The sequence below is a fragment of the Peromyscus californicus genome, unplaced genomic scaffold, assembly GCF_007827085.1.
Source record: "Peromyscus californicus insignis strain IS unplaced genomic scaffold, ASM782708v3 Scaffold_12__1_contigs__length_115047231, whole genome shotgun sequence".
Taxonomy (NCBI): domain Eukaryota; kingdom Metazoa; phylum Chordata; class Mammalia; order Rodentia; family Cricetidae; genus Peromyscus; species Peromyscus californicus.
Genome location: NW_026294413.1, coordinates 83,430,639 through 83,458,565, shown reverse-complemented (window position 1 = coordinate 83,458,565; position 27,927 = coordinate 83,430,639). Strand labels below are relative to the sequence as shown.

The window sequence follows — 27,927 nt, the reverse complement described above, 5'->3', positions numbered from 1 at the left end:
GGAAGCACTTGACGGTGCTGGTAGGAGGGGGACTAGGAGACGCTAGAGGAGGTGGCAAGGAAGGACCTGGGAGGTGGCTTCCGGTGAGTGGGAGAGAGTCAGGTTCATTGCATCCGTTTTCTCTCGTTTGTTTGTTTGTTTGTTTATTAGAGTATAGGTGCCCATGAAAGTGAGAAGAGGGTGTTGAATCCCCCGGAGCTAGAGTTACAGGCACCTGTGAGCTGATGTGGGTGCTGGGAACCAAACTCGGTCCTCTGCAAGAGCAGCTAACACTCTCAATGGCTGAGGCACCTTGGCCACTTTCTGTGGTTGAGTGATTGTCAGAAGCCAGGTTGCAAAATGCCTGCCAGCCATGAAGTGCTGCCCCACAGGACGTGAGATCGGGTAATGATTCCCTCCTGAGAGAAAACAGGAAGGGACAAAGGAGGGACCTCTGAGACCGGGGAGCCCCAATCCTGTGTGGACAAAGGGAGAAGGCCTGGCAGAGCAGAAGCGGAGAGAATGTGCATACGCCTCTGTGTGTGTGTGTGTGTGTGTGTGTGTGTGTGTGTGCGCGCGTGCGCGCATGGCGGGGTTCAGAGCATGCAGGGGCTCTGCTCAAGGAAGAGAGACTCCTCCCCTGCTTTTTTAAGAATTGAAAGGAAGAAAGGCGGGTAAATCGAGAGACATTCTCAGGCAGTTGAAGACTGAGGTGACAGGGTGGCTTTGAAAATGAAGATGAAGACACCATCTTTTCCTTCACGCTTCTTATTGTGATTCGTGTGTCTATGTTTCCTAGAGCTTCCACGACAGCTGGACACAAACTGGGGTTTAAAACAATGAAGGCTTTCTGGTTCACAGTTCTTAATGGAAAAAGCCCCACACAAAGGGCTTCCCAAGTTGGTTCCTTCCGGAAGCCGTGAGGGAGATTCTGTCCCAGGCCTTGTTCCTGGCTCCTGGTGGTTCCCATAGTCTTCTCCGCTGAATTGCACATGCATTACTCCAGCCTCTGCCTCTCGCTCATATACTATCTGCCCTATGGATATCTGAGTTCCAGTTTCCTTTTCAAAAAATTTATTTTTGGCCAGGAGGTGGTGGTGCATGCCTTTAATCCCAGAACTCAGGAGGCAGAGGCAGGTGGGTCTCTGTGAGTTTGAGGCCAGCCTGGTCTACAGAGCGAGTTCTAGGACTGTCAGGGCTACAAGAATCCAACTCGGGTCATCGGGCTTGGCAGCACTGAGCCACTGAGCCAGCTCACCAGCCCTCCCTCTTCTGAGAAGCACACCAGTCCACTCTAATCCAATATGACCTCATTTTAAGTTGGTGACGCCTGTAAAGACCCCATTTCTAGGGACGGGGAAAGCTACAGAAATGACTTCATGCCAAGGTGACTGGTTAAATCAACCCTTAAACATTCAGTATGTCCATGAGTTCTCTCATCTAGATTCATATTTCACACAGACCTTAAGAGCATCTTATAAAGGACTTGACGAAAGTTGTGTGCACCCACCACTGTCCAGACCCTGCTGGTAAGCGCTCTCACCAGCTCCACTTCCTCCTGGACTCTCAGGAAGGCTTCCTGGAACAAACACTGATTCTCTTCACCGTTTCTTGGGAGTTACTGGGAGACTGTCTCTCTTCTGTCTCAAGCACCCCTTGGATGTGAAACTTACAGTTTGTTCTAATCATAATAAGATTAGTGTCCAATCTTCATTTTTCCTCCCCCTCCCCATGTCCACCTTCCCCTCTTCACCTAGCTGTCTATTAATCCAAATAAGATCTGAGGTGGGAGGGAACCTCAGGAATGAGTTAGGATTTGTGGATGCCCTTGGGTTAAGTAGTGGCCAGCCAGAGAGAAGGTTTCTTTCTTTAAAAAAAAAAAATAATTTATTTATTTGTATTTTATGTATATTGGTGTTTTGCCTGCATGTATGTCTGTGTGAGGGTGTCAGATTCCCTGGAACAGGAGTTATAGACAGTTGTAAGCTGGAGCAGCCAATGCTCTTAACTGCTGAGCCATCTCTCCATCCCCAAGAAAGAGAGAAGGTTTCTTAGGGGCAGGGGAGAGAGGGAAGATCCAGGAAGTCTGTACAAAACCCTGGCACCATGATAGCAGTCACTCTCTACTCCACGGAAACCTGGTCCTAGTCAGCATTAACTGTCAACTTGACACAGCCTGGAATCACCTGAAAAAAGGAGTCTCAGTGGGGTGATTGTCTTTTCAAAAGGTTGGTCTGTGAGAATATCTGCGATATGGGCATGTCTTGATTGATAACCGGGTAGGAGAGCCGAGCCCACTGTGGGTGGCACCATTCCCTGGGCAAGTGATCATGGGCTGTATGAGAAAGCCAGCTGAGCATGAGCCAGACAAGTCTGCAACATTCCTCCGCAGTCCCTGTGGTACTTCCTGGGCTCTGACTGAGACCTCCTGCCTTGACTTCTCTCACGGAAGGGAAGTGTAAGTTGACAGTGCTTTTTTGGTCATGGCGTGTGCCACAGCAACAGAATTAAACTAGGTCAGCTTGTTGAGTCAGAAGCCCAGGCTATCTGAACAGAGAGGGATCTTCCCATAGTTTTGCCCCTCCATATTGGAATCCCTGTTGGATTATAAAAGCTTTAAGAAACTGACAAATTTATCAAGTCCAGCCCAGAAAACACACAATCACAATAATGCTGAGATGATTTCAGCACTTCAGTGACCCTGTTGAACTGACTCATGAAGCCACAGCTGAGAACCCTGGTCTGATACTCTTCTCATCCCCTTTCTCCTGAGGAAGAGCCAGATGAGCAAAGGCAGTTGGTTCTCTTCCACCTTGAACATCATCCTGAGGCACCGGGCAACTGATGGGCCAAGCCTGGTACTCTTGTTCTAGTCACTATACAGTTTGTTTCCCAGAAATATAAACTTGTCTTTGGTCAAAGAATTAGGAAATTTAAAACACATCTGCCTTGGGTGACAGTGCCATAGAAAGTTTCTTGGCCAGTCTCAGCACGTGAGTCAGTGGTTTCAACGCAGACGTTTGCAGTCTTCCCTGGATGCAGATCCACACCAGGAGAGTGGGGGGTGCTGAGGGCAGTCGCTTTGGATTCAGTCAAGGGTAAATAGTTGTGCACCGAGGGCTATCAGAGAAGGTGGATGTTGGGGGGGTGGTGAAGTCATTAGGGGAAGTAAGGTAACTCTGCGATTTGCTACAATCTTGGGGTGACACCGAGGGGGTGAGCACTTGCCAGAAATCTCCAAAAGCCCACAGCAAAAGCTCTTTATGTACACCCCTCTCCAGCAAACATCCAACTGCCTTTGACTCGGGGGCTCAGATGCAGGTGAGAAGGATGCTATTAACTGTGCAGCAGGTTGGGGGACTTTATTGGGAGATTTTTCTAAGAAAATCTTGGGACCAATTCTTAAGAGGTCTTAAATGGGAGATGTCGAAGTTTAGTTGGGGGGTTCCATTGTGTCTTCGGTTTATTTTGGAATTCTCAGGAGACCCTGGATTAGGGGCAGTATGCGAACCAGGTGGGGGCTTTTTCCCCACAATAGCTTGGGGGAGGGGGGGGGCTAAGGGCCAGCGGGGAGGGGGGAAGGGGCGGGACCCTTCCCCCTCCTCCCAGCTCTTTAGTTGCCTGCTACCTCCTCCAGGCCGAAGGCGGGCCCGGGAGGAGAGAGGCCAGAGGGGCGGGCCACGGCTGTGCGGGCCGCGGCGTGGGAGCCCGGGTGAGCCGGGCAGGAGCCGTCGGGCGCCTGGCGATCCCCCCCGACCCCCCACCGCCCCGCGGCGATCGCAGAGGCGGTGGGCACGGAGGCGGAGCGGGAGGGGGCATGCTTGGCTGCTGCGAGGCCTCCGGGCGCGCCCGGGCCGCCGTCCCCACCTCCGCCTCCTCCTTCTCCTCCTCCGTCTCCTCCTCCTCCTCTTCCAGTCCCGCCGCCGCCGCCGCCGCCGCCGCCACCGCCGCCGCCGCCGCCGCAGCCAACATGGCTGCGCCCCGGAGTCCGGGAGGCGGCCGCTGAGAACTGCCCGATCCTTCGGGCCCAAGGCTCGCAGGCCCCAGCCCATGGGCCCCGCCGCCTCGCGGCTCCCGGTGCGTTAGGCTGCCGCCCAGCTCGGCGTGCAGCCCGCCGGCCTCAGGGAGCCCCGGCGCCGTCCGGCGGGGCGGGGCGGGGCGGCGCGGCGCGGGCCGCCACCATGGAGCCGCAGCGCCGGGAGCTGCTCGCCCAGTGTCAGCAGAGCCTGGCCCAGGCCATGACCGAGGTGGAGGCCGTGCTCGGGCTGCTGGAGGCCGCGGGAGCGCTGAGTCCCGGCGAGCGGCGGCAGCTGGACGAGGAGGCTGGAGGCGCCAAGGCGGAGCTGTTGCTCCAGCTGCTCTTAGCCAAGGAGCAGGACCACTTCCAGGACCTGCGCGCCGCGCTGGAGAAGACACAGCCTCACCTGCTGCCCATTCTCTACCTGAACGGCGTCGTCGGGCCGCCGCAGTCCGCAGATGGTGCGGGTGAGTGGCAGTCCCGCGGGGCCCCTCCTGCCCGCCGGCCACCCCTTCTCTCTGCAGCTCACCCAGGCGGAGGGTGTGTGTGTGTGGGGGGGAGGTGGAGGCTCTGGTTTCGGCCACTGCTCTACCTGTATGGCGCGAATGACACCTTCTCTCTTAGCCGGCCGGGGGAGGGGACCGATGCCTGGACCCGAATTCATACATCCTGCCTCTGTCCTGTGGGTCTCTGGGAACAATAACCCCTCACTGAAAGCCTCTCTTCCCTCTCCTGGTTGCCACTGCTGCAGAGTCGTCCCCCCCCCCCCCCTCCGGAGGCCAGCAGGTCCGGTGGCAGAGCGGAGGTCGGAGGACACCACGGAAGGATGTCGATCAGCCCCTTTTCTAAGCTCCTCACCGGCGGCTAGCCCTTCGGGAGCCAGAGGTTGCCATCAGCAATAGGGAATATAGGCCAGGGGCAGAAAGCCTAAGTTTTGATCCCTGGCACCCCGTTTTCGAACTACTCGTCCCTTTTCACTTTGTGGCTGTATCCGTTTCTTTCTCTCCCGCTGGATCTCAAGTCTCCTAACTTGCCCAGATTTGCTGTGAATTATGCACAACACCTTCCCCCGGTTTCTTTGGAAATTGTGGGCCCGGAAAAGTTGAGGAAGTTGCATTGCACCATGGGAAAATCTTAGTAGTGGTTGCTGTGGCTCAGTTCCCTCCCTGAGAGCTCCGAGTTCCCGGTGGAGAAGCGCCGGTGGTGACTGATTCCTTTGAGTGGTGCCCTTTGGAACCCCTGTGTTCTTGCTCTTGGAAGTGACTGATTTGTAAGTGTGTGTAGGGGGAGGGGTACTGCTGGGAGTTTGTTCCTAGAGGTAGACTTGTCCTGACTGAGCTGGGGAAAGCCAACCTCTTAGACAAGGAGGAAGGCATAGTGCAGAGGAAGGATGAGGGCTGGCATGCGTGTTGTTGTGTGTTGTGGAAGGAACTTTACCTTATCTATCATATTCAATCACTGTTAACAGCATGTGAACTGTCTATTATACCTGCTTTGCCAGAGAGAAAACTGGCTTGCGGTGGTTAAAATGCTCAAGAAAGAGTGAATTCATGCTCAGGAAAGATTGAATGCCAAGAGTTTTGAAATTACTGTCTATTGCTTTTTAAAACATACTCAGAGCCTGGAAACAGCAAATGTGCCTTGTGTAGGTCTTGCCCTTGTTTTAAGTGAATCAATACAATAATAAAATCAGTAAAGACTCATACATAAAAGAATAGTGAATGGGGAGAGCTGGAAAAATAAAACCTGCCCTTAGCTACTTGTGGGCCAGAGGCTGAGGATACCCGTTTATGGGACTGTTAAAAGCTACACTTATAAAGGGAGTGATTTTATTAGGTGTCCCTGGTAGTTGTAATCATCTCTATGGGCCATCTCAACCCTGCTCTCTCTCTCTAGCTGGAGGAGACTGACATGCAGAGAGGCTGAACTGCCAGCCACATAACAGCATTTCACTGGTGGCTCTACCATCTCCCCCTTGGGCTTCTCTGGCTTTTGCACTCTGTTCCTTAGACTTGCATTCTGTCCCTGCAAGTATGGTCTATTGGAGTTCCTGGGCAAAGCCAGTAGTCTCTTTGAATAGCCCTTTGAAGTTTCAGAAGCTGTCACATGCAGCTAAGAGGATAAAGGACCTCATCAGCGTTGACTTTTCTTATTGCTTCTATTTATTTTTAAAGGAGGAAGTTGGTCAAAGATCTGTTTCCAGAAGTCTTGCTGAAGAAGCATAAAAATTAGAGGGCAGCCAAGGAGTCTCCATAGGGATGTGTGTGCATCAACCCTAGGATTAATCTCTGGACTATAGAAACTAGTGGACAGATTGCCACTTATTACTTACACCCCCCGCCCCCCATACCTGGCAGTTAAGGCGCTTCTCTGGTCTGCCTGAGCTCCTGACCTCCAAGGAATGGGATACCATAAGGTTGAGATTTATCCCTCGGGCTGTGATTTTTTTTAATTCATTTCCTCACATTTCAGAATTCTCTTGCTTCAAAGAGGGTCATGAAATCCTTAGAAAAACAGTTGCTGAGGAGGTTAATGAATATGCTAGAAGACATTAGTATCGCACTTGATATGGTTAAGACCTATCTGGAGCCTTTTGTGGACAAGGTGACATGGTGTATGAGTCAGTGGGTGTCATCTGTGTGTCTTTGTAATACCATGATCGGAAAGCACAGGGTTAGGCTCAGGGTGAAGCAGGGGCTTTTGGGATTGCTGTTGAGCACATCGTGTCTTCCTTTCCTATCTCACAGACTGGTGGCAAACCCGGGATCACAGAGTGGCAGTCTTAACATCTTCCTTACGTTGAGTTCCCAGGGCCAGGTGTCAGATATCAGGAAGGACAGAGGGCAGGAAGGTGGCAGACACCGGGAGCCTCCTGCTTATTTCTTTTCTTGCGTGGTTCCCCCTGTTAGCTCACCCTGCCTTCCCACTGCTCATTCGGGAGATGATTGGTCATGAAGAACTCTGATCTCTTGCTCCCACACGGATTTGTAGGGAAGGAAGCAAATTCCTTTGCCCCAGTTGGTGACAGTGAGAGGTGAGAACTGCCCTTTACTCGGTGGTGACAGGGGAGGGGGGGGGGGGGAGTCTCCAGAGTCTTTTATTATACCAGAGTTGAATTTGGTTATCCCTTTTGTATTTCTCTCGTGAATTTGATGGTAACGGCTGGTTTCTCTCACAGAGATCCTCAAATTCTGCTTCTGTGCTGAGCCTCAGTACCTCCATCTACATGATGGGGCCCAGGGTGCCCTGTGGCCTGCCTCAGTCCTCAGGAGGCCAGTATGTCTTCAGGGAGGGATGAGGTGTCCAGCTCTGGAGCTTGGCTTGGTGGGCTGGAGTGCAGGCAGGCAGGGGTGTGTCCCTGTATCTTGATGCCTTGTTTGGGCACTGGGACACTTGAGGGGAGATGGATTTATTGAGTGACAGACACAAGGGTAGGCTTTCTGCGCTCTTGGAGACTGTGGACTATATACCTTCCCGCAGCACTCTCGTCTGCGCCTAGAAGCTCTGACTAATTGCCATCTAAATGTCAAGGACTTCTTAAATTATTTTGTGCCAGGCTTCTCCTGGAAGACAGAAATTGGCTGCCTGCTGCCTCTCACCACCTGTGCGCTTAGAGTTGCCTTGTCCTTTCCCTCCGCCTGTGCCGCGTCCTTATTTCCTAGAGAGTGGTTGACTTGCTGTCACCGACGTGAAGAGAATGGCATAGGATTATCTGCTGAAGACATGGAGGAAAAATTGGAGGAGGGACTGCTACTTGAGCTGGAGCTGAAAGGGAACTTGCTTTTTTTTTAAAGATTTATTTTATTTTATGTGTATATGTATTTGTCTGGCATTTTATATGTGCACCAAGGGCATGCCTGGTACCTGCAGGGGTCAGAAGAGGGTATCGGATTCCCTGGAACTTGAGTTACAGGTGGTTGTGAGCTGCCGAGTGGGTGCTGGGAATTGAACCAGGGTCCTCTGCAAGAACAAGTTGTTCTTAAGCACTGAGCCATCTCTGCAGACCCATGAAGGGGAACTTGGAATGCAGAGAGGGATGTAGGGAGGGTGGCAGACACTGCAAGGACTGTATGTTTCCAGGCTGCAGAGGGTAGAGCTGGGACAGGGAGGGTTGGCATTGGCTCCGAATGGGTGCGGGGAGGGGTGAGAACAGTGGTTCCGGGTCCAGTGAGGGGTTTGCGTGTTACCTGAAATACAGGCATTGTAGGAGGTGAGGCTGGAAGACGTTTTCGTCTTTTTGATACAGGGTGTTCCTCTGTTTCAAACTTGTGAGATTACAGGTGTGAGTCACTATGTCCACCTAGGTCTCCCTCCCCCACTTTTTCCCTCTCTCTTCATTTGAGAAGGAGTAGCCCTGCCAGGCGTTTCCAGAGACTCGTGGGGTGGCTTTGTGTTGCCAGGTGTGGGTTCTGTATTATTTTGTGATGATTCCCCGGGCCTTTTGTTTTCTCCTGCCCTTGGGCACAAGCCGCTTTTGCTCAGTCCACTCTGCCATGAGGATCAGCAGGGCAAGAAGCCGAAGGATAAGCTCTGCCATCGTTGACTTTCAGAGTTGTGCAATCTGAACAGAGGTGGCAGAGGAGCCTGAGCACCGTTGTTGAGGTTTCTAAATGGGGGCAGGTTGTAGTTAGGTCTCTCTGTTCAGGGCACCGTGAAAACTTGGCTCAAACCATCTTAGGCAAAAAAGGCAACTTATTGATACATAATAGAGTCATAATGACATTTCTTATAGGCCGCATGTCTGACAGTGGTCTCATAAGATTATATTACTTAGTGACATTTCCATAAGTAAACTCCATGATGGATATAGGATGGTGAAATCACCTAAGCATGTATGTTTCAGAACGTTCCCCCAGTGTTAAGTGACATACAGCTACATTCTAAAACCTTGGATGAGGGACAGTTGATCCCTGAATCCTATGAGCTTTTCCGTAGGCCTGAAATGTAGCCTCGGGTCTCGGTGGGTTTTATGTTCACTGGTCCTGGCTAGAGAAGGAAGGCAGCTCTATCCAGTCAACCTGGGCAGAAAAACTTTCTGGAAAGTTCTGATTGTCTTGGCTAGGGCCGTGCCCCCATTTGAGGCAGAGTGGTTGTGGCCAAAGTTAGAGGGCTAAGGTTGTGTTGTTTTGTCCCTATGAGTAGTGACCTGTTCCAGTACAAGACAGTTTTTAAAGAAGCAGTTTCTCGAGGGAAGGTGAACAGGAGGGATATTGTAAAGATGTAGACAGTATGCCTGGCATCGTCCTTGATAAAATAAAAAGACTAGATCATTGCTGGAGTGGGCTGTTGGTGGTCAGGCCCTGAGCAGGACAGTTAGCTTTTCTGTTTATTTATTTAATTTTTATGTGCGTTATGTTTGGCCTGTATGTGTGTCTGTGTCTGTAAAACCTGGAACCGGAGTTTACAGATAGTTGTAACCTGTTATGTAGGTGCTGGGAATTGAACCTGGGTCCTCTGGAAGAGCAGCCAGTGCTCTTAAACTACTGAGCCATCTCTCCAACCCAGTCAGTTAGCTTTTCTAAATGTGTTTCTTGCTGCGTTAAGTCATCTCAGACTGGTGGTCATCTGAACTGGTAGAAATCCCAAATACACGTACCCCTCATGTCAGGTGGCCGGGAGTTTCTAGTCTGGTCCATCTATGATGCCTGTCCATCTAACCTTCTCCCAGAGGCCTCTCTATTCTGGACCACAGCCAGGGTCTCTAGGATGCTATCACTCAGATTAGCTTCCTCCATCTCCACCACCTGACCCTCCTGTGCCTCCTCTAATCCCCTGACTCTTGACCCAGGAAGGAAGGTGGACAAGAACATGAAGAAACCTCAGAAAAACATTGCACAGACACCCTAGCCTGGCAGACGTCTCTCCTCCTCTCTTCCTCCTTTCCCAGCAGGGACTGTCTTTGAACAGGGCTCTGCTCTCCTCATGAGACTCTCCAGTTCTGCCCTTCTGTCAATGTTGTTCTGGGGAATTGAGCCCTGTGCCACCCGTCCCTGTCCTTGTCACAGGTTGGCAAGGGCTTCTTCTCCGTTTGGATAGATCTTAGCAGCCGGATGTTTAGCAGAGGAGCTGGATGCTTGGAACTGGGGAGACTTCTGAGCTTAATGTTGAAGATAACCTTAAGATTCGTAAAATGTGATTTTTTTTTTAAAGCTTCCTTTTGTAATACTTGCATTTGGAAGCTTTTATGGAACTTTTATGATGAAGTAGAGCCTGATCTATTTTTTTTTTTTTTTTTTTGAATGATGGCACTCTTGGACCATTTTAGCAGCGCATGCCTTTCCCCGCAGGCCTCTTATCAACCCCACTGTCAGCAAGCCTGTTGGGAAGTCTGAGTCAAATGGGCCAGGGAGCCCAGCCTGCCATTTTGGAAGAGCTGCTTTTCTCCAGTGTCCGGTATGCTATCTCAGGTGCTACTCGCTTGCCCCAGAGTTCTGCCCAAATACAGCCGTTAGAAAACGCCCACCCCTTCAGGGTGCTGTTTGACAATCAAAACAAAGGAAGGGCATTTTGTTAGTGTGGTGAACCATGTCACATAATAGTGGCAGCAGGGACCGGGAATGGACAGATTGCGGAGGAGGGTCTGTTGCAGTTCCTTGTGACCCCTCTAAACAGGTTGTCAGTGTTGCCGGCTCTGTGGCTGGAGGTGGGGGTGTGTGTGTCCCCAAACCAATGTCACATCTCCAGGATGTGACTGCCTGCACTGTCTTCCTCTCTGAGCAGGTCTCAGGTGCACACACACACTGATATTACCACTCTGACTGTGTCTGATGGAAGCTGGTGGTATGACATCGGTGTCTGAGTCTTCAAGGTCCTCTCCCAGGTGCCAGCAGCATAGGGCTGGCTGGCTGCTCTGGAGTCGTGTGGAGCAACCTTTCCTTTTTCAGATTCTAATATCAGCCAGGTGTCCTTGAAAGCGCCCCCATATGGGATCTGCTGTTATGCACTGCCCTGACCTTGGCGGAGCCTCTTGGCTTCCTGGCTCTTCTTGTTCAACAGCCAAAAACCAGAATTGGTAAGGCACTGCCTGGGGAGTCCCTCAGTCCTGGGCGGTTCTGAGCACTCTCCAGGTGGCTTTTAGTCCCAGGAGGTGTGTTCCAGCTCTACACCCTGGTTGCTGTTAATCTGCTTTAGTTAGTCCTGAAAGTAAGTAGAGTAGTTGAAATATTTTGTCTCAGGGTTTTTTTGTTGTTGTTGTTGTTTTTTTTTTTTTTTTTTTTCTTTTTCTTGAGGGGGGGAAACACTGCTTCTTACAAAGCTGTGCAGTGATTTCCTGGGAAGCTATGGGCTGCAGAGACAGCAGACAGAGAGCAGGCATACTGAGCTCCATTGTGGGCTGGAGGAGGACTGCCTGCTTTAAAAGGGATAGGACTAGAGGTAATTGGATTTTTTTTTCTTTTTTCTTTATCATTTGCCTGGTACAGGTTGTAAATTTTTGCATTGTGTCTCAGTTGATGTTTTTTGAAGTGGAATTCTACAAAAGTACTACAGAAACATTTTGACCTGAACTGGTATTTGGAGTGTCCTGTGTAGACTGTGCAGTCCTCTAATCCTGGGCAGGATGGTGACTACCATTCATTTTAGTCTAAGGATCATAACTCATCTGCTTTCAGGGTGGGGGTTGTTTTTTAATTGTAGTAAGACTTACATACTGTAATACTTACCCTGAGCCATTTTGTTTCCACTACAATGACGACGACGTATAAAATGTGGAAATAGCATTTTACACGTGCACTTCAATGGCAGTCTTTTTAGACAGTTGTGCAGCCCATATCATCATCTGTTTCCAGAACTTACTTTTCCACCTTGTAGAAGAGTGCCCATTAAACAACTCTTTACTGCTCCGTCCCCCAACCCTTTACAACTGCTATTCCACTTTCTGTTTGCATGAATGTAACTAATGTAGATATCTGTTATAGGTGAACTCAGTACATCCATCTTCCGGGTGTGTGTGTGTGATATGTCTGTATGTATATACACACATGTGCAGAGGCCAGAGGAGGCTATTGCGTGTCTGCCTCTAGCACTCACTGCATTATTCCCTGGAGATAAGGCCTTTTGTTGAGCCTAGAGTTTATCTTTTTCTTTTTCTTTTTCCAGCTGTGTGGGTGGCCAGCAAGCCCCAACAGTCTTCCTGTTCCCCCCAGATCCCTCCCTGCATCATTGGGGTTGAAGGTGTGTGTGGTCACCCCTGGCTTTTTATGTGGGTGCTCACCATCTGGACTCAGGTCCTCAAGTCTATCTCCCCAACCCTTCAATATTGGTCTTCGTAGAGCCGACTGTAGTGGTGCATGCCTTTAAACCCAATGCTAGGGAGACAGGCAGGTGGAGCTCTGGGAGTTCAAGGACAGCCAGGACTGTCTTGAAAACAACCAAAAGGACAGCAAAAAACGTATTTGTCTTCATAGAGTGTGACATCTGCCAGAATTTCCTTGTAGAGTTGAATGATACTCCGTTCTTGATACATGTACTTTCTCTGCCCATCAGTTAAGGACACTCGGTGGTTTCCACCTTTTGGCTGTTGGGATTCATGTTGCTATGACTGGCACTATGCGCATATCTAGTTCGCCCTTGCTTTTACTTCTTAGGACTGTGTAGCAGCTCCATATACAAGCTTGCGAAGAGCTGTCTTGTTGGTTGCTTTCTTGGGGCTGGGTGGAGGCCTAGTTCTAACATTTCCTTTGGTCTAAATGTAAGTGTAATAAACATTCACACACACACACACACACACACACACACACACACACACACACACACACCCCTACCCCTCCAAATACATGTTGCTGAGTTGCAGGCAGCTCCTTTGGATTGCAGAGGAATTAATTTCAGAAGCTGTCTGTGATTCCTTTGAGGCCAGATCTTAAGCATCCCATCCCAGCAGAATTCAGAGTTGGCAGCCAAGGGCAGAACACTCATTTCCTCCTCTTGCAGTGCTAATAGCTTCACCCCAAAGGCCTTGGAGTATGCTGGGCATTTCTGCTTCACAGCCCATTCAGGCTTGGCTTGCTTTCTCGTCTTGAGTCCAGGGTACCAGCTCTATCAAGATGTTCTTTTAAAAGGCCTGCGTCAGCATTTCCCCGGGAAACACGTTCTGAGCACTGATTTGATGGGATGCTGATGCTGTTTTTTGCTTCAGCTTGACTCTGTGGTCCAGTGCATTTGGATAGTGCTGCTTTGAGCAGGCCTAAATCCTTAACGTTGGACTCTCGAGAGCCATTGTGGGCCAGTGCACCTTGGCTTTGCTGGAATGGCTCCACATTCTAATTTGATCACACAGTCCTTTTCTGTGGGACATCTTGCAGCATCTGTGTTCAGAGCCATGCATGTGAGAAACCTCAGCATTAGACATGGTACTGGGACATGGTGTGTATTACTTATTTTCATTTCTTCTGGTCCTCCCATTTGGAGTACCCAAGCTATAAACATTTCCCCTCTTTTAGTTTCTTATGCCAGCTGAACTAGATAAAGCAGGAGCTATCAGATTTTAGGTATGAGTTCTTACTGGGCCTGATGTCGTTTAACTAGAATGAAGTCAGATTTCATGAACATTATCTTTTGAGATGCTTTTCTCTGGGACCAAAGCAGTGGGACTGGGCCTTGGGCCACAAGTCAGGGCTTCTAGGGGTGCCTTGGAAGGATGTGTGGGGACTGCTCTGGTGGCTTGGCTGTGGCAATCTGGGGAGACCTCGTAACTGTAGGTCAAGAACAAGTCTTCATTGAGCCTTTGACAGGAACTGGGCTGGAGAACAGAGAAGGTGGTCTCTGTTTTGAGAATGTCATGGAGGATGGGTAACGTGGATGAATGGCCCAGGTGGAGCGGTTTGGATGTTGTAGGTGGGATTGGAACTAGAGAGCCAGGCTCTAGGATTAGAGGCAGTTGAATACCATGAATGCACTCTTGAGGGCCCGGCAATTTAGGTTGGCGTTCTAGTATTTCCATCCTGAGTTCTGTGCCTCCAGCAGCCGCTTAACCTTCAGGACTTTCTTTTCCCTGTCCGTGAAAGGGATCAGTAATATTCTCTGAGGGCCTTGGTGAGGGCCGCTGTCTCTGTGACTGCTGGGAGTGGCTTGACCTTAAGAGTAGCACCAGCCTCCGCCTGTATGTGGACTCAAAAAGCATCACATGACACAGGCCTTGCATGGGGTTAGAATGAGAGAAGCTCAGGGGAGACTGGGGTGTCCATCAGCGAGGATGGCATGTCTGTTTGGTGGGTTGGTTTCCTGAGGCTTTGGTCTTCACCATGCCCTGTGAAAGGACCTTTAGCTCAGAGAGATGAACATGGGGAACTCAGAGAAGACACTAGGAGAGAAGTTCAAATTAAGCAAAGCCTCTTCCTTCTTTCCTGCCTTTTAAATGCTCTGTTGTCTTCTCATGCACATGGAAATGGACTGGATGATATAAGGAGCAGCCCTGTAACTATGCTGGCCTCTTCCAGCAACCTTAGATTCCTGTATTCTAAAGCAAATCCCAGCTAGCATATCACTTCACTTAAAAATACCTCAGGTCTGTCTCAGAACAGCTAGCACTTCCCCTGGTCTTTGCCCCCCCCTCCCTTAAGATGCCCAGAGAAAAGCATCTTAAGGCTTTTCAGGAAAGCTCAGTGGATCTGATCCCAGTATTGCCCGTTTGCATGAGGTCCCACAGCCTTTGATAAGGGGGTAGTTGTGACAGATACAGTCACAGCTTCATCTGTGTGTCTGTCCCTTCTGTCACTTGTCAGTATGTGCTTGGTCCCTGTGCGCTTTTTGCCTCCTACTTCTTGACTCTGCTAAGTGCTGGGTCTGCAAAGGTGATCCATGAAGGGACCCGGGACCCATTCTGAGCTCCCTGCTCTGGATTTGTTAAACCATCTTCATGCCAAGCTGGTACTCAGTTTTCCTAGTCCTATCAGGTAACTTATTTAAATATGGATCTTAACAAAGTCTACCTGTTACATTTAATTGATGCCATCTTAGGGATCTTGGGAGGAATTAGGGAGCAGGGTCTCATCATGTAGGCTGGGTGTCCTGAAACTCATGACATGTACCATCATCATGTTCAGCTTGAATTTTTTTTAAGAAACTGTCTGTGGTATCCCCTTCCCCAACCCATGCCTGGAGAGAGAAGAGCTACCTCAGAGCTTCCTTACTGGGGTGAGTCATGGCTGGTCCAGAGACTGTTGTTTACGGAACCTGCTTCCACCTGCTTTCTCTGTATCCTTTTTTTTGGGTTTTTCGAGACAAAGTTTCTCTGTGTAGTTTTTGATGCCTGTCCTGGATCTCGCTCTGTAGACCAGAGCTGGCCTCAAACTCACAGAGATCCGCCTGGCTCTGCCTCCCTAGTGCTGGGATTAAAGGCATGCGCTACCACGCTCAGCCTTCTGTATCCTTTTGTAGGTGTCCTTCTGAGGTGAACCATTTAAAAATGACAAATGGCCCGTTGTGGCTAATGAGAAACCAGTCCCTATTACCTAGGACAGTGATGTGGGGAGAGTAGACTGAAGCTCTGTTGGCCATCTGGTCAGTTTTTGTGGGAAGTGGTTACCCCTTTATGTATTTATTTTTGAAATATTTTTCTTGAGCTTAAAACAAAACAAAACAAAAACACTGTCGCTGGCTGGCCCAACCCTACATTGCATAAGAGAACCATTATCCCGTTGACACATTAACCAGCCCCTGGGAGCTGCCTGTGTCGGAAGCAGCACCACTGGGGACAATTGCCCGAGAATGGGTCTGACTTTGGCAGAAGGGACTTCTATGTGGCTTTATGGGACAAAACAAAAACCTCCCAGCTGCTGCCCTGCTTGCCACTAAACAAAGGTGTGTTGTGTCTTTTTTTTTTTTTTTTTTAAGATTTATTTTATGTGTGTGAATGTTTTTGCCTACATGTATATATCTTAGTCACAAGTGTGCCTGTGGCCCATGGAGGGCAGAGAAGGGTGCTGGATCCCCTGGAACTGGAGTTATACATAGTTGTAAGCTGCAGTGTGGGCTCTGGGAACTGAACCTGGGTCCACAGCAAGAGCAGCCGGTGCTCTTAACCAATGAGCTGCCTCTCCAGCCCCTATGGTCTGTTTTCATTAGTGTATTACTCTGTCTCAGTTGAACTGTCTGTATGGTACATATCTGACTCCTTTTTTTGTTTTGTTTTGTTTTGTTTTTTTGAGACAGGGTTTCTCTGTGTAGTTTTGGTGGCTGTCCTGGATCTCGCTCTGTAAACCAGGTTGGCCTCGAAGTCACAGAGATCCGCCTGGCTTTGCCTCCTGAGTGCTGGGATTAAAGGCGTGTGCCACTACTACCCGGCCACATGTCTGGACTCTTTAAGATGGCCCTGGACCTGCAAATGAATCTGCCTTTTTTTGACTTTTGACAAAATATTTTCCACATGTGGTGAAAATCTGTCTAGCCATTTTTTTTTTAAATACTAAGATAGCAGACAAATGGGAAGAAACACAATTTTATTTCTATTTCTGTGTGACAGTGTGTGTGTGGAGGTGGTTGTGCATGCATGGAGATCAGAGGACAACCCGCAGTTTTCAATTTTCTCCTTCTACCATGTGGATTCCAGGAATTAAACCTAGGTTATCAGCCCCGGAGGCAAGTGCCAGACCTGTTGAGTCATCTTGCCAGCCCCCTTTATATATTTATTTATTGTTTATTTTTGGTTTTTCAAGACAGGGTTTCACTGTGTTGCCCTGGCTGTCCTGGAACTCTCTCTGTAGACTAGGCTGGCCTCAAACTCACAAGAGATCTGCCTACCTCTGCCTCCTGAGTGCTGGGATTAAAGACATGTACCACCACAGCCCAACCTTTGTATCTTTAAATGGTAGGTGTAATTTTTTAAAATGCTATAATATTTTGAAAGCAGCATGACAGTCTTTTCTTTTCTTTCTCCTTTTTTTTTTTTTTTTTTTTTTTTTCAGACAGGGTTTCTCTGGGTAGCCTTGGCTGTCCTGGAACTCACTCTGTAGATCAGACTGGCCTGATCTCACAGAGATCCACCTGCCTCTGCCTCCCAGTGCTGAGATTAAAGGTGTTGAGTCCCCACCGCCAGGCAGCGACCTTTTCTTTGTTTTTTTTTTTTTTTTTTTAGTTTTTCGAGACAGGGTTTCTCTGTGTAGCTTTGCGCTTTTCCTGGATCTCGCACTGTAGACCAGGCTGGCCTCGAACTCACAGGGATCCACCTGCCTCTGCCTCCCGAGTGCTGGGATTAAAGGCGTGCGCCACCACCGCCTGGTGACCTTTTCAATAGTTACGACCATCTCTGTTCTTTCCAAGGCACCCCTCTCTTTCTTCTTCCCTGGCCAGACTTTCGTTTTAAGTATTATTTATTTATTTATTTGCTTACTTACTTAATGTGTTTGGGCCTTTTGTTTACATGCATGTCTGTGCACCACATATGTGCCTGGTCTCCTCAGAGAGCCAGGCTGCCCTTCGGACTAGAGTTACAGAAGATTGTGAACTGTCATGTGGACGTTGGGAATTGAACCCTAGTCCACTGGAAGGGCATCCGGTTCTCTTAACTGCCGAGCATCTCTCCAGGCCTTAACACTTCTTTCTCTTAAGCAGCTTCAACTGTTTTTTTTTTTTTTAAATAAGATTTATTATTTTATGTGTATGTCTGTTTTGTCTACATGTACATCTATCTGCACATCAGAAGAGGTCATCTGGTCCCATGAGACAACAGTTATGGATGGTTGTGGGCCACCATGTGGTGCTGAGAATTGAACTCAGAACTTAGCCAGTGCTCTTAACCGCTGACCCATCTCTCTAACCCCAAGCAGCCTCGGCTATTGGGCACCATGGCTGGAAGGGCTCTTAGAGACTGCTCTTCCCATGTACCACCACATTTTCCTATTTTACACAGGAACACTAGCAGTCCAAGCATACAGAGTGACAGATCTGGGCCCAGGATCTCCTTTCAGACTTGAAACAGCCTGGTTGGGTGTCTGGAAGCCTGGCCTGCTTTTTCCTCCTGTGGGCCTGGCTTAGCAGCGAGCATGGGCAAGTAACAGGATACCCCAGTGTACTAAGCTACGCTCCAGCTTTATTCCCAGGCATTGAACCCAATCTTTTACCAGCTCATGCGGTTGATATTTGTGTTCCACAGTTGAGCAAACTAGGCCAGTGTGGAGAGTTCACTGCTCGCTCAGGCCACCAGCTGCTCTGAGGCGGGCAGACGCTGGAGTCCTTGTCAGTTTCTTCATAAAGGCTGTGTTTGTTCTCCCCTGCAGGCCTTCCTGTGAAAGTCCCCATGGAGACTTCTGGGTCCCAAGCCTGGGATACCCCTCCCCCTTGCATCCCATCATGATACATTCAGCAGCTGGGCTCTGAGCACCGGTGTCCAGATGGGGCTTTTTGGACAGTCCTAGAACATGAAGTCTAAATTTAGTGCTGAGTCAGACAATGGGCCTGACTTTGGCAGGAGGAGCCTCCATGTGGCTTTCTTCCTGTGACACAGCAAAAACCTCTGACACTGCCACTCATGACTCCTTGGTGCTTAGTCACAGGTCAAAGTTCAAGCAGGAAAATGCTTTCCTGAGTCTCTGGCCTCAAGGGAAAAACCTTCTCCAAAGATAAGATCTTGGAGGCGCACTGGCCCTGATTCAGGGCCCACCCAGATGGCTAGCCTCTAGGGGACTGAAACCAGTAGAAAGGGAGAAATGAAACAAAAATTAACTTGGGGCACTGCACCCCTTTCTTGAAAACAATAGCTAGATCTGGTGGAGCCCAGTGTTCAGGGGCTTCATGTGACTGCTTCCACAGCTACGTGTTTTCCTTCTCATTTCTCATAGAAAATGGCAGGTGATTTGTATATGTTATCATAGGCCTGCTCTATTTTATAGGCCCGGGGAGAGGAGACAGAATAGTGTCAGGCGCCCCGATTCTGTGGGAAATGATCAAGTCTTAGATAACTGACAGAAAAGCTTCTCAGGAGACTAAGTCCAACTGGTCACCCGTGTAGGCCTCTCGCGCTGGATCCCATGTTCCAGAGTGGAGGCCAGCCATATCAGATTTTATCTGTCTATCCAAGCCTCCCTCCATCTGTCAGCCTGCCTCTGGTCACTGCTTTGTAGTAGACTTTATTAAGTGCTGAGGCTGTGAGGATGAGGATGCCAATACCGTCCATGAGGAGTGCTTCAGACCCTTCCTGAACCCTGATCTGCTCTTCTTAAAGGAGTAGACATCCTATGGTTGCCCAAAGGTTTGCCTTGTTTTCAGTCTTGGTGCTTTTAGAAACACCAGGAAATTGTCCCTCTTACTTCTCTTCCATTTTGTAGTTTCTAGGCTATGGGAAGGTGTTTGTGTGTGTGTGTGTGTGTGTGTGTGTGTGTGTGTGTGTGTGTGTGTAAAAACCTACAAGATTGCCAGAAGTCAACAAAAAGAAGGCTCAACCTCCTTCCCCTGTGGAGTTTATCATCGCATTGGATAGCCCCAAGTGAATGAGCAGGTGTCTAGCAATACTGATGAGAGGCTTGGACTCATGGGTGGGACCTGAGGAAGGGGAGAATGTACAGTGAGCTGAACTGGGTGCAGGGCCTGAAGGCTGGAGGGTGCTGGAGAGGAGGAAGGAAGGAGACAGGCCTGGTTAAGTAAGGGTGGTCCTCAAGGCAAAGGCAGGCTGTTCTTGGAGACGTGACAGAGAATCCTGTCTGGGAATAGAGGTCTGTACAGGAATTCAGGGTTTCTGAACATTGCATTTACTCAGTAGACTTGGGGAGAATGAAGCCTCTGGCTACAGCCTGTGGAAGCCAGGCAGGCCAGGCCACTGTGTCCAGTCATTCTCAGGGGGTGGAGAAGGATTGTAGTTGGTGGTGGTCTGTGTTATGTGAAGGGAATACCCTCTGGACAGAAAGGGGTGAGTGCGGACATCGATCAACTGGCCTTCCCAATCTTCCGAGGTGTCTTAGTGGCTGTGAGTTGGTGGCGGATTAGATCGCCATCTTTTCCTGAGTTTCAAGCCTGAGAACTCTGGTTACAGTGTTGGGATGTGAGCATCTGGGAGTTCTCTGTGGAGGCCGTGATGTGGTCCCATGTGGGGATCTTCTCTCTGGGGAGAAGGGAGTGGGTGAGCAAGGTGGCCCAAGGGAAGGAATGCCCGGCTCTCTAGTCTTGTCCCCATGGCCCCTGTCATCCCCCTGTCAACATCTCTTGGTGTTCTGATATCTGAATCCATCCTACTGCCCTCCTTCAGCTAGGAAAGGTGGTGGTGGGGTCACAGGAAGTGGCCACGTGCCTCCAGATGGCTAGGTGCTGTGCAGGTGGGCATTAGTGCTGCATGGGATGCTTACTCAGTTATATTTGCATTCCTTTTCTCCTTCAGTCCCTCCGGCCACCCAGCAGGAGCCTTTCCAAACTTTGAAGTGGGGACACAGGTGAGGGATGCCAGGGCCCTCTGGAGTCAGTTTGATGGACTTGAGCTGAGGTTCAGGTACAAGTGTAGACTGCTTTCTCTCTGTTTCAGTTTCCTTATCTGTGAAGTGAGAAGAGTTATGGGAGCTGATATTGTGAGAATTAAGAGGGTTACTGTCTGTGAGTAATTAAGAGAGTTACTGTCGGCAAGTAGTTCCTGGCGAAGGGAAAGACTGGATAAGCCCAGCTTTTCTCTTTGTTATTGCCACCAGCCTGTGGCTCAGTGCCACCCTGGGGCTGGAGCCTGGCAATGACTTTCAGGGAACACATGTCTCTATAATGTCACATTTAAAACAAGTTGTTCACCCGGATAATGGTTAAAAATATTTGTGTTAACACCCCCCCCCCCCCACAACACACACCCATTGCAGAAGTTCTGGTCTGTAATGAAGGGAGCGTAGAGATTGTTGTGTGTTTTGTGACCTTTAGTGGGATTCGACCTTGTGGGGACTCACTGAACAGGTGTACAGCACTTTAGGTGTTGGCAGGTCATGTGGTGAGTGGCATGTGATATGAGCTTCACGTCATAGGCATCGGTCGCAGGACCAGATGATTGTAAATAGGAGTTGAGCCATTGCTGCCCGCCTCGACAGTGGACCTTCCTGGGAGGGGCCTGGTCCCTTGAGCAGGTGGAATCGGTGGTCGCTTGCTGGTCAGTGTGTGATGTGCAGCTTTCCCAGAGAGGCACAGTGTCTCACGGAGCAGACTTCTCTTTCAGATTTATAGTTTTCCTTTTTTTGTGATGATTGTTTTTGCCCGCGTGTATGTCTGGGCACCACATGCATGCAGTGCCTGTGGAGGTCAGAAGAGAGTGTCGGATCCCCCGAAGCTGGAGTTACAGGGCTTTGTGAGCTGCTAAGAACTGAACCCGGGCCGCCTGTAAGAGCGGCAAACGCGTTAACCACTGAGCCGTCTTTCCAGCCCCAACAAGGGAGACTCTCGTTTCTGTTTTGCACTGCCTGTGCTTCCCACGACAGATGCCGTTCTTGCTGTTCTTTGACAGCTGTGGTAAGGAAGCAACACTGAAGAAGCCTGGAGTTCTGTCCTGTCCCCCTCTGAGACTGGCAGAGAAAGCTGGACATTGTCAATGGCCAAGGCTGTGGGGCTGTGGAAATTCTTGCCTCAGCCGCTGTGGCTGCCCCAGAATTACTGGTATGCCTTCAGCAAAGCCTTGCCCCGAGGTTCTGTCCTGAGTGTCACCACACCCCACACCCCCAGGTTCCTCTGCAAGCCTGGAGGGGAAGGCCCAGAATACTCACTGCCTTGTTCTGTGTTGGAGGGGAGGCAGGGTAGGTGTCCATCCCTGGGAGAGCAGAATGTACAGATGGATGAGATTGAGCCTGCAGTCACTAAGGCAGTAGTACCATGGGACAGATGAGATGCGCACATGATAGGCAACATAGTGCACCTTAAAATTAATGATTAGCCGAGTGTGGTGGTGCGTGGATTTGATCCTAGCACTTGGGAGGCAGAGGCAGACAGATCTTTGAGTTCGATGCCAGCCTAATCTATAGAGTTCAGGCAAGCTAAAGCTACACAGTGAGCCCTGCTTCAAAACAGTAACAACAACCAAACAAACAAAAAGCGTGAGTAATGCGTGGCAGAAATGTACGCAACAGAGTGAAATGGGTAAGATAGACTGATCACACAAAACACCACCTTTCTTGCAAGAACATAGAGGCTGCCCTCATATAGAGGCTGTGGTGGAGGAAGGGAACTGGGCTTACGAGGAAATAAGTAAGACAAGGGGGAAAGAAAGCACCATTGCTTCCTTGCTGCTGTCTTCGAGAGAGGGCCTCAGCTTTGCCCTCTTACTAGCCTCTGGCCCTGTGGTGTCTGTGGGACTGGGCTGGGCTGGCCACCTCAGGCAGTTGGCTCACAGCAAAGGGGCCTTACTGCCGTAGTGCTGTCTGTGCTGATAAAGCCGCCCAGAAGATGGGTGGAGTTGCCATGGTTCATAGCACAGTAGATGCAGTGGCGACAAAGGCATTTTAGATAATCATCCAGGTGACTGTAGAGCAAGAGGTGAACCAGCACTCACTTTAAACCTGGCATTGTGAACATGTGTCAGCTGGGCTTGCAAAACCCGTGTTCTCGTGGAGGCCATGATGGAGGAGTATGGTGGTCACCCATTAAGACTGTTTATTGGGAAAACAACTGCTCACTGTCACGTGGTCGTCAAGCTCATGATGCCATGTACCGCAAGAAGTTCGAAGGTAGTTTTGGCTACATAGTGGGTTAGAGGCCAGCCTGGGCTACGTGAGACCCTGTCTCCACAAGAGAAAACAAAACGAAATTAGAAGAATTCTTAAAAGAATGAAAAAATAGATCCCATCGAATGATGTCCTTGACTGGAAGTTCCTCATTCTCCAGGGAAGTAATATTCAGCTCCTCCCACACTGGTCCTTACCCATATCTGTGCTCCTCTGTTAAGACCCTGGAAGTGGTACTGTTAGGACAAATGATGTGCGTGTTTTCAGGGATCTAAGGACAGAGCTGAGAACTCTCCTTCTCGGCTCCTCTGCTCAGTCTTTGGACTGACTCCTGACTCCTTCGGAATCACTTGGGACCTTCTGAAAGACATCCTGTCAGGCCTTCCTGGATCAGAACCCAGGGGCGGGCTGCCCCCCAGAAGGTCATTTTGCTCATTTGGTTATGTATTTGTTTTGCAGTGGTGTTGGGGATGGAACCCAGGTCTCAGGTATGCTAGACAAGTGCTCTACTAGTGAGCTACACCCCCCAGCACCCAGCCCTGGTTGAGATTTGGGGAAAGATGTGTCCCATCTGCTCAGTGTCTGTGCCCATCTGAGAAGGGATGCCTAGGTGACAGTGGCGCACACCTTTAATCCCAGCACTCAGGAGACAGAGCCAGGCGGATCTCTGTGAATTTGAGGCCAGCCTGGTCTACAGAGCGAGCTCCAGGACAGGCACCAAAACTACACAGAGAAGCTCTGTCTCAAAAAACCAAAAATAAATAAATAAACAAACAAACAAACAAACAAACAAATTAAAAAAAGAAGGGATGCCGAGGTGACATGTGTTCTGCCATGGTCAGGAGAGCCTCGGTGTGAATGCAGGTCTGGGGCCCAGTGGATGAGGCCAGCCCGATTTAGGGACACCGCTCTCCTCTGTAAACTGGGAGTTTCCGAGTGCCTTTGATTAGTCTGAGTGCTCGCTCTAATGCAAACACAAACTTCTCTCACTGACATCACCAGGTGGGAAGGCTGTCACAGTTGGCTTTGGGGCTGTGCTGCCAACTCTGGGAACTGAGCTCAGAGAGAAGTGGGTCAGGACAGAGGGCTCGTCTTTCTACCTCTTTCCCCAAAGGGCTCTCTGGCTCATACACTGTCCCTTTCACTCCAGCATCAGAGTAGCTGCACTTACACCTTGTTGCTACGTCCTGTCTTAGGGAATGAGGGTGGCACAGAGCCAGTAAAGAGGATACAGAGGAGGCCCTTAGGCCCCTTTCAGGTATAGCTCCCACAGTTCACTGGGACCCGCTTTTCTCCTGCTGTATAGGAGTTTTCTTGGTGACCATAGCTTCATCACGTGGACCTGGTTGTTGCTCTCTAAAGAGTTTAGGTTTAGCCAGCCAGGGCTGAACTCTTTGTCAGTGTAACTTCTGGGAGGCCGGCCACTCTCTTTAGCACTTGTCCCAGTCAATGTCAGGTCTGCTGTGCCTGCCCTATGTGTGTGGGTCTGTAAGTCTAGAGGGGTAGCATGTGTTCATTTACTTATTCACAACAACATGCTACATGGCGGTGGCGTCAGGAAGGACCATCCATGGCAGGAAGCTGATGAAAACCAGGCAGTTAGGGACTGAGACGTTGTGCTCTCATGAGGTAGAGTCAAGACACCTGGGAGGTAGCTGTGAGGAAGAGTTTGATTTTGTTTAAGGCACAGCTGGGCTGAAGCACAGCTCCTCTTCTGGAGGAGGTAACTTGAGAACTGGGCATTGAAGGTTGAGTTGAAGGTCATCACGTGACAGGGAGGTGTCTTCCAGGCAGGGTGGGGGATTTCAGAGTATACAGTGGGTAACCAGGGGCCCTGAAGTGACAAAAGAGTTGCTTGGTCAGGGAGGGGATGAGTTAGAGTGGGAGGTAGGGGCTTTACCTCAGACCTGGCCTCCATATCTGCTTCTGCTGCTTCTGGACTGCGTGGCTTGGGCTCAGTGCTCTCACCTGTAGGATGCAGGAGGTAAGACAGACTTCAGAGGGTGGTGGTAAATGATGTAGTAGATAGTCCACAGTGGACAGTCAGAGGCTCAACGCTTCTTCCTTCCAATGTTTGGTGAGACTTGATGACTTCATCCTACCTGATATACACCCAAGGGAGCCATGCAAGGTTGTGGAAGAGGATGTTTGGCAGTATGTCATCACTTTCGTATTGTGCTCAGGTGTTTGTGTATTTTAAAGACAACCATGTAATCTGGGGGAAGAAGCTTTGGGGCATAGGATCTTGGGGCTTGTGCTGGGTGGTTTTTATGCCAGCTTGACACAAGCTAAAGTCATCCGAGAGAAGGAAGGAACCTCAGTTAAGTAAATGCCTCCATAAAATTGGGCTTCCTGCAAGCCTGTAGGGCCCAGCCCCACGATGGGCTGGGCCCATCCTCCCTGGTCTGGTGGTCCTGGGTTCTATAAGAAACCAGGCTGAACAAGCCGTTAGGAACAAGCCAGCAAGCAGCATGGCTTTATGGCCCTGCATCAGCTCTTGTCCCCAGAGTCCTGCTCTGCTTGAGTTCCTGTCCTGACTTCCTTTGATGACGAAGTGTGATGTGGAATCATAAGCAGAATAAACCCTTTCCTCTCCAAGTTGCCTTGGTCATGGTGTTTTATCACAATAACAACAATAACTCTAAGAAGACAGGGCTGGGTACCAACATCAGGTTGGTATCATTATCCCACCCCTGACTCTGCTGGCCACTGATGGAATGCTGGATCCCTGGCAGAGGTTTTGGTGAGAAAGGCTGGGTTAGATACGTATCCATGATAAGCCAACTACTCCTGAGGTAGCTCACAGAGCTGGAAACTTGCTGAGTGGGAATCCAGCTGTGACGATAGGTGAATGTCATCAGTGGGCAGAAAGCTGGGCCAGAGCCTGTGCGCACAGGGCACGCTGGTGTGCCTGGACTGTGACCAACACTCACTCTGGTGCCAGGGAACTCGTGTGGACCCTTTATTAAATCCTCTAGCAATTGAGAAAAATCTGTACTGTTCCTGCTTTACAGAGACACAGAGGCCAAGCCACTTGCCCATCTCAAGCTAGTGAGTCAGGGTTGGTCTCTTGGCTCCTGGGGTTCAAGAGCACCTCATTGAGCTGGGGTAGGAATTGAGCTGCTTGGTTGTGGTGTGAAGTTTGGAGTTGATTCCCCCCCCCCTCCTTTTGTTTGAGACGGACTCTCACTCTGTAGCTTTGGCTGGCTTGGAACTTACTGTGTAGCTTAGTCAGGCTGGCCTCAGACTCTTGTCTGTTCTTCTGTGTCAGCCCCCAAGTGTCATGACAGGAGCGAGCCACATACTCAGCCATGGTTTGGGGATGTTAGCTACTGGTTTCTGCTGGCAGAGCCCCATCATGGAGCTGGTCATTGGTGGGCCTGCTGCCTCCAGAAGTTGTGAGCTCCTCAGCATGGGAGGCCTGGGTGGCCTCCTGTCCTGTCTTGGCTGTGGCAGGAGAGGAACCAGCACCCGTGTTGCTAAGGTGACAGTTATATCTGACTTCATCTTTGCCAATCTCAAGACTTCCCCATTTCTCCACATGTGTTAGTGCATACGTGTGTGTGTGTGCGCGCGCGTGCGTGTGTGTGTGTGTGTGTGTGTGTGTGTGTATGCGTGTGCATGTACTCGTGTGCACACACACGCACTCTGTCAAAGTGGTCTAGCCCATTGATGTGGACAAGGGGTATCTCAGTGAGCCAAAGAGATGTTGGCTGCTGTGTCCTGTATAACTGCAAGGACCTCAGTGGACAGTCCTCTGGTCTGGGAGAACCTAGGGACAGCATCCTCTAGGCTGGCCTCTGATCAGCAGGCAGTGTGGAGGAGTGGCCACCGAGGCAATTCTGCTTCCTTCTCCCAGGTCAGTCAGGATTCTCCAAACTGCCGAGCTTGTCTGCCTGTATCCAAGCAGCCAGCAGACCTCCGCCATATCTGGGTGAAAGGAAGGTCCTAGGACTGCTACTCAGAATCTGCTCGGGTCTCCCTCCTCAGATCTTGCTGTCCAGCCTTCAGTGACCCTGCACAGCCCAGGAGTCACTCCTTAGAGGACCCGGGACCACTTCTCAGGCACACAAAACAAGGTCCCCAGCCCTAAGGAACAGACCTGGAGTCCAGCCTCATGACTCATGTGCCCTGGGGAGTTGCTTCTGCACTGATGCCAGCTGGTGTCTTCCCAGGGTCGGATTAAAAGATAACCGTTGGAGGGCTGAAACAGGCTTCAGTAAGCAAGCCCTGGGCAGCTCTAGATTCCAGCCCTGTTCTGGTCCCTTTGCCTGGACTCCCTCTGGCCTCTTCCTTTATCTCTTCCCATTCCCACCTAGAAGCCAGTCAGTCAGCCCGTCTCCAGATGCTGTCTGGAGGCTGTCTCCCTTCTGATTGCCACTAGCCTCCTTTGCAGAGGGGTTCTTAAATCCTAGTGAGTACTTCCAACAGGACTGGCTTCCTTTCCCTCCCTCTTCCAGGTAAAGCAAAGGACCCAGGACACTACCTTCCAAGTGTGGTGGGGAATGGCAGTGTGGAAAGGAATCCAGGTCTCTGCGGGAGGGCGGGCTGCAGGGAAGTGCCCTGCCACCTCAAGTAGGCCAGGCCAGGTCCGATGGACATAAGTCTCTCACACAGAGCCTGCCCTCCCTGATGGAGGAGGCTTTCCTGTCATAGGAAGGAAGGCGCTTGTGCGGCATGCCAGCAGTTGTGTTTGGGTAGCCCGACACTCCTAGACCTTCAGTGAGCTGTCAGGACCTTGGAGGGTCCTGCTGTTGTTGGGCAGTGGAGCTGGAGCGGGAGAGCTTGGCCTGGAGTACGACACCATCAGGTATCCGGAGGCGCGAGGGGGCTGAGTATTCTGGGATCCACATTCTTTTTGGTTTCTTTTCTGTTTTGCAGTTAAGACGTAGCACAATCAACTGTTCTTTGCGCAGTAGCTTTCCATCAGGGAACACAAACAGTGGCCCTCATGCAATGTTACTGGCCTGTTTTAAACCAACAGTTAAATGGCCTGTCTGGGCTCTGGAGTGTGTTTTTCCTCCCCCTCCCCCTCCCGCCCCTCGTCTTTTCTCTCTTTCTTTGTCTTGTTAAGTTTCCCTTGGACAACCTGGAACTTGCCATGTTCCTGCCCAGGCTACCACATGTAATTGTGACTTCTTGTTTCTATTATTATTATTATTAGAGACAGAGCCTTGCCATGTAACTTGCAATGTAGACCAGGCTGGCCTTGAATTCACAGAAATTCACCTGCCTGTGCCTTCTGAGTGCTGGGATTAAAGGCATATTCCACCATACTCAGTTCTTAAACATTTTTAAAAATTTATTTTATTTCTGGGATGATTATAT

The 27,927-nt window shown here is 50.0% G+C and overlaps 1 protein-coding gene across 1 annotated transcript in view; it reads left to right on the top strand.

The window, feature by feature from the left end:
* The first annotated feature begins 4,099 nt into the window (after nt 1–4,099).
* Nucleotides 4,100–27,927, top strand: part of Dlg5 (discs large MAGUK scaffold protein 5) — a 113,145-nt gene continuing 89,317 nt past the window's right edge. The window contains 1 exon segment of the mRNA XM_052733619.1: nt 4,100–4,464. Coding sequence (XP_052589579.1) covers nt 4,161–4,464 — 304 coding nt within the window. The 5' untranslated portion in view covers nt 4,100–4,160.